This window comes from Eucalyptus grandis, chromosome 9 (genome assembly GCF_016545825.1).
Source record: "Eucalyptus grandis isolate ANBG69807.140 chromosome 9, ASM1654582v1, whole genome shotgun sequence".
NCBI lineage: Eukaryota > Viridiplantae > Streptophyta > Magnoliopsida > Myrtales > Myrtaceae > Eucalyptus > Eucalyptus grandis.
The window spans coordinates 24,147,041-24,153,425 of NC_052620.1; the positions used below are offsets into that span (position 1 = coordinate 24,147,041).

At 41.1% G+C, this 6,385-nt stretch overlaps 1 protein-coding gene across 1 annotated transcript; it reads right to left on the reverse strand.

The window, feature by feature from the left end:
* Window positions 1–875: 875 nt before the first annotated feature.
* On the reverse strand, window positions 876–5,548 carry LOC104429758 (serine carboxypeptidase-like 18). The gene is made up of 14 exons (XM_039301323.1): window positions 5,140–5,548; window positions 4,871–5,016; window positions 4,349–4,425; window positions 4,146–4,268; window positions 3,928–4,030; window positions 3,788–3,825; window positions 3,565–3,666; window positions 3,366–3,452; window positions 3,108–3,260; window positions 2,881–2,952; window positions 2,685–2,803; window positions 2,439–2,552; window positions 1,273–1,330; window positions 876–1,147 (listed from the first exon to the last, which is right to left on the reverse strand). The coding sequence occupies exons 1-14, from the start codon at window positions 5,256–5,258 to the stop codon at window positions 1,064–1,066; spliced, it is 1,395 nt and encodes a 464-aa protein (XP_039157257.1). The 5' UTR covers window positions 5,259–5,548; the 3' UTR covers window positions 876–1,063.
* Window positions 5,549–6,385: the final 837 nt, after the last annotated feature.

A 6,385-nucleotide genomic window follows, 5' to 3' on the forward strand; every position in this document is an offset into this window, starting at 1 on the left:
TTATAGGACTCTTTAACTTAATGTCCTTTCGCTCACATGTCACTAAATTACTGAGTATATAACCCAATTGTCGTAGAGAAAAATAAATTAGAATAAGTGCATAATAATATTTAAAATTTATCGTGAAAATGTAATTGAGTCCTAAGACTTCTAAAAAGTATAATCAAATTCTAAACTTATGAAATTGATGCAATCAAATTCCTTGTTAACTCCGTCTAATTTGACTAACGAAAAACACTGCTTAGCTTTTTCATTACTTTCTTAAGACACGTGGCACAAATGTAGAGTGCACTAAGTGCCACAAAAAAAAAAAAAATCTAATTTTTATTGAAAAGAAGATAAAGAGTTCAGTGAATTGGAAATTGAACAGGGGACCGACGACGAAGCCAAAGCCGTCGAAGGTGCGAGAACGAGAGTTTTGGAGCTTGTAGATTGGAAATTTGATGGGAGCGGCGAAATTGAACAGAGAGCGGACGAAGAAGGCTCGCCCCGCTCTTTTGAATATAATTATAAAAAGAAAAAGGGCAGATCAATTTTTTCCATTAGCTAATGTGGACAAAGCTAATTGAGGACTTGATTGCATAAATTTGATAACTTTTAGGATTTGATTGTATTTTGCAAGAGTTTTAAAACTCGATTATATATTCAAGACAAGTTTTAGGACTCCTAATGTATTTATCTTGAAAAAATTTTAGCACCTAACTTAATTTATAAAGTTGCCGCGATCAAATGTTTTCCTTATAGTATATTCTTCTTCCCAGAGTTTTGACTGTTGGTTGAGGGAGTCTTCAATAGAAATAATAACCATGCTCGGAATATTTATTGAAAAAGTCATTGAGGATTTCCATCCTTGTAAACCGATTGAATTTCCTCGGATTTATTTTTTTCTACTAGAGTAAACGTGACTAATGTCAACACATTAATAAATACACAAAATATATTGAGATTGAATTGGCGTACACTAAATTTCTCTGACAGGAAAGATACATCCACAATCACATTATCATTGAGTGACTAATATGGATTTATTTCGAGTACCAAACCAAAGGCCAGTGGAAATGAGCTAGAGAGGGTAGTAAGAGAACCATCTGTCCGCCATTGCAAGACATTGTTTGGGTTTATACTCCGGAGCTGTGTGTCCCGCTCCCTGCACCATCCGAAAAGGGGAGGAACAAGAAGAAAACTATTATTACGATTTTAGATAATAATGTTTGAGATGTCTATGATTGGAAAAAAGGAAAAAAGAAAAAACAAAGGGGAGTTTGGTCTTACCTTAATCGTTGTGAACGTCAGATCATACTTGCTATTTTTCGAATACAATATAGAATATCTGTCCACACAAATTTGAAAGAAGTTAACAGATATAACATTTTTCAACTCCTCAAGCACACACAATGTGGGTACATGCATGCAAAAGGGAAATTAGATACCAGATACTCAATGTGAAGGAAGATATGCAAAAATGTTCACGGAATAAATTCAAAAAAATGGTGCAAAAGAACCTAAAATACTTTGTAACTTAAAATAAAATAAGAAAATTCAAAATGAGGACTCTAGTAATAAATGAGATGATATATGTAAGGTCATTTTTTTTCTAACTCATATTGACCAATTAGCTATCCGAGGCTTTTGAGCAACAAAATGGGCATGACTTCTTTATTACGTTAGACTGCTCTAGTACATCGCGCTTTCTATGGTTGATGACTAAATTAACTGATAAATCCAGCTTTTGGACAAAGCCCGTTGACATGGGTCCATTGAAGCAATGAACCGGGGAATAGACCGGTTCTCAAACCAAAGGACCGGTCCAGTCCGGAAGAAGAGCAAGAGGGAGAATCCGGAAAGGGGGGGAAAGACAAGTCCGGATCCATTGTTTCGGATTCTAACAGCCACGCCTCCAAGTGTTCGGCGAAGAGCGGTGAAACGTGGGCAGCAAACCAGCAGATATACCCACCCTCTCGAAAATGTCATATTTCCAAAAATTGGGGAACCCCAGGGTGTCAAAGTCAACATATCTGTCAGTTTCAATTCTCTAAAGCAAAAGATAAGTTAAAACCTCAATGAAACAATTGGTCATTGTGTTTTGTCCATCAGCAATGTGTAACCAATAAATGAAGTATTTTACCACAGTGGGAGACGATTAGATTGAGTTTTTCTAAGTTTGACAGTTTAATTGCGATTTGGTACAAACTTTTTCAGCTTGAGTATGGTCCTCAACACAGACGAGAGATGGCATTCAATGAGCAAAATTCATCGACAAAATCATTTTTGGTATATAGCTAGATCGAGATGCACCTTGTTCACAATGGTATAAATATGTTAGTCATCAAGTGAGGTACAAAAGCTAAAGACTCATGAGAAGATGATGATCAACTAAACAAAATTCTATAAGAAAAGAATTGTATAGTGATCTTAACAGATTAGGATGAAATTATTACCCGGCTATTTGACCTTTGACGAACCAAGGCGACCACGAACCTTTTAGAGTTAAGTTGAGTGATCTTATCCAATCCAATGTAGCCACGTACGGGATAGCCAAGTCATGATCACCACTACAACAAGAGTAAATTTTGTAAATACAAGCAAGAACCACGGATTTATGTAAAAAGCAAATACACAGTAAAAGGAAAAAAGAAGAAATTCAACCAAGATGAGAAACTTATTCACATTAGCCATCGTAATACCTGTAAACAAGGGCACGGAGGGTTTTCTCAGAAAGGTATTCATGATAAACTACAGCATCAAGAACGTCCTTTGTGTAAGATAGAGTCAAGTTGCATCTATTCCACTCTTGCTTCGTGCCCTGGATGTCATTATCAAGTGAAAATTGTAAATATATGGACGTCGGCGATGCCCGCGAAGAGAATAATTCTTCATTACCTCTCGTACGCCAAGGGCTTCTCGGACTTTCTCATCATTGGCCCAAATGTAAGAGTATATATAGTTATAGGACTGTTGAGGGAGAAATTTAAGTAAGTGAAATAGCGCATTAGCTCATTATCAAAATCCAGATGTTCAATCTCAGTACTGTCTTACACATATAGATAGATGATACGCTTTTAGATACTGTATTCACGGAATATAGTGGGAGTTAGTTTATGATGTACCCGACACCATGGCCTGGACTGTTGAGGCATCGAAACGACGTCGACGATATCCTCTTTGAGTATGCTTCTGCTCCACTTTAGCATCGTGTGGTTAGGAGATATGACATTGCATGATGGTTCCAGTATTTGAAACAAATATATCTTCTCAAGGCACTAGAAGATATCACGAGGAAACACGTCTCAATCACTCGTCGGATGCGTGTATATATTGCGGCAAATAATATGAGAGAGGTGGATGTTTATAACAATAACACTTACTAGCGACACCATTTCAAGGTCAGTTAGACAGGCTCCGTTTGTGGGATCTACATTCTGGAAATCTCCATTGCAATCTGATTTCGTCGTCTTGGAAACACGAATTCAAAAGTAAAATTATGAAAATGTCGATTCATATGTAATCTTCATTCCTTTGATGACATAGAGATCTTATCAGATTTAAGTTATGCTGTAAGTTTACCTCGTAAAGTTCATCTGATACGAGAGCCATCTTGTTAGCATATGGAATTCTAAAACTCGCGTCCTTCTTATCACAAGTCACCGGATTGCCTAGCGTATAACCCTGCTCATATAACCAGAACAATAATGCTTTCCTTAACATATATGGCTTAGTATCAATAGATATGAAGTGGAAATTTTGAGTATTACAAGACATGAGAAGAGCACACAAGAGTCTTACATACCACGAGATTCATTTGCGGCTGCCGTCCAGCTTCAATTCCTATACAGAAAAGCAAATAGAGTTTCTGTATTTAACGAAGAGAAAATGAATTCTTGAGAGCCAGAGTGACACAGAATATGTGGGTAAACTTCAATTACACACCATCCTGTATATTTTTAACAATGATGGGGATAACGACGCCGGAATAAGAATCACCAGTGACGTAAAGCGGATTCGCGAGGAAGCTGGGGTGAGACACAAGCCACTGCATCATAAAAGAGAAGTATATGACGAAAGTCAAGGAATTGTATCGGTCCATGTAATTAGGTACAACGGTTATTTTGAGGTGACATGATGTCGGTATCAATTCAGATAGTTACCTTTCTTAAGAACTCATACGTTTGTGCTGCGGAGGAAGTGTCACTAATGTTGTACGCGGTCGGTGTCGTTGCATATGAAAATCCCGTGCCCACAGGTGCATCCAAAAATATTATATTGGCTACCTGTCGTACGAAAATATGACCACTTCTAGTCTTGATAAGTTGAACGATAATAATGCTAAACGGAGAAAAAGGTAATTCACCTTTGTCCAGGAGTAAGGATTATACTTCAATATCGGTTTAGTTCCGCTGGAACTTGAAAAATCAAACTGCATCGGACCTGTGCGAAAAGTTGCAGACGTCAAGATCGTGGGTGATTAAAACCATTTAATACATTTTGCTTTTGACCGGCATATGGATATTTAGTTGATATGGAATGACGATTGTGTATATATCATATCATGAAAAGTGGCGGCTACCTCATTTAGATCTTATCAGAACTTCGTTGGCAGTTTGGTCTAAATAAAACGTGTATCACGGCACTCATGGAAAAGGAAAAGGAGCCACGAAAAAACAAAGTAGTGGTGGGAGCTCAATGATTGACCACCTTAATCATTTCTACATATAATTGTGCAGCTTGATCTAGCAGTGTTTGTAAAGAGAGGGAAAAGAAGGCTACCAAAAGCCGATAAAAAGTAACACGAGGAAGACAAAAAACAGAAGAAGATGACGATGACGACGACGACAGTGGCGACGAGTTAAGGAGTTAATGAGAGAGAATGGACCTATTTCGTAGATGAGGCCGGACAAAGCGGAGCAACCGGGGCCGCCGGTGAGCCAAACCAACAAAGGGTCCTCCCTGGGGCTCCTCTCGGACTTGATGAAGTAGTAGAATAGCTGCACTTCCTCCAGCTCTCCTACCCCTACGTATCTGCACCATTTTTGTTTGCACCACCAAAAAAACGTACATTACTCTCGAACGTAAAGAAAAGAAATGGCGAATTGAGTCTTTCGCTACTTTGTAGTTGCTCATAAACACATGATGCGAGCTGACCCGGTCTCAAGTTTGAAGGGAAGCTCTCCAGGGAAGCCCGGGAGGCTCTCGACGATGGCTGATTGTGATGGTCCGACATTGGAGATCAAGAGCAGCAACGGAAGTAGGAGGTGCAACATTCTTGGCTCGACTAATCAAGACAAATGGTGAGGAAAAGAGAACTAGGCAGATTTCTATAAGGTCCCCATTTCTTCCGCGTGGATTTCTTGTAGTTCTATAAGGCTTTTCCCGGCTTTCTAAACGGTCCATCCGCTCGTCAACACTTAGGACCTTTCTGAGCAACAGCGTGTAGGGGACTCGGACGCATACCTATTCCTTCGATCGAATTGATTCAAGGCTTTTGTAAGAGAGAGACTGAATCGGATTTGAACTCTTGCGAAGGAGCGAATTCTACCGGGGCTAGGTTCAGTCAACGATACGTGGATCACGTGCGTCTGTTGACCCAATATCCATTCAATTGAATTAATTCAAGGCTTTTGTAAGAGAGGGACTGAATCGGATTTGAACTCTTGTGAAGGAGCGAATTCTACCGGGGGTAGGTTTAGTCAATGATACGTTAATCACGTGTGTCTGTTGACTTAATATCCATTCAATCGAATTGATTCAAGGCTTTTCTAACAATGAGATTATCCCATCGAACCTTCAATTGTCAGACTTAGGGCCTGTTTGGCAACGTGCCAAACAGTGCCCGATTCGATTTTTGTTCCTAGAATCAGTTTGAGACGAGAATCGCGTTTGGTAAAATTTTTGTTCCCTAAGGGACAGTTGGGAAGAGAATTGAGAATAAAAAAAAATATGATTCTTCGTCCGAGAATCAAAACATTGAAACTCTCATTCTTCCATTCCGTCATCCCACGATTGTCATCCGCCACCGTCCGCCGCCGCCCACCGCCACCCGCCGCCGCCATCCGCCGGTCACCTGTCCGATGAGCTCGCCGGAGGCTCGCCAGGCCAGAGCGAGGTCCGGTGAGCTCGCCGAAGGCAAGCCCAGCCACCGGCAGTTGGGCGAGGCTCGGCCTCACCAGATCGGACGAGGTCGAGCCTCGCCCAGCTGCCAGCGAGGCTCGCCTAGCCCCACCAGTGGCCAGGTTGGCCTTGCCGAGGCTGGGCGAGGCCGGCCTAGCCACCAGTGAGGCTCAGCCTCGCCAGAGCCTCGGTGGGGGGCTGGGCGAGGCTCGGCGACGAGGGCGACCTCGGCGAGGGCCGGCGACGCCAGTGGTGAGCATCGCCGGCCCTCGGCGACCGG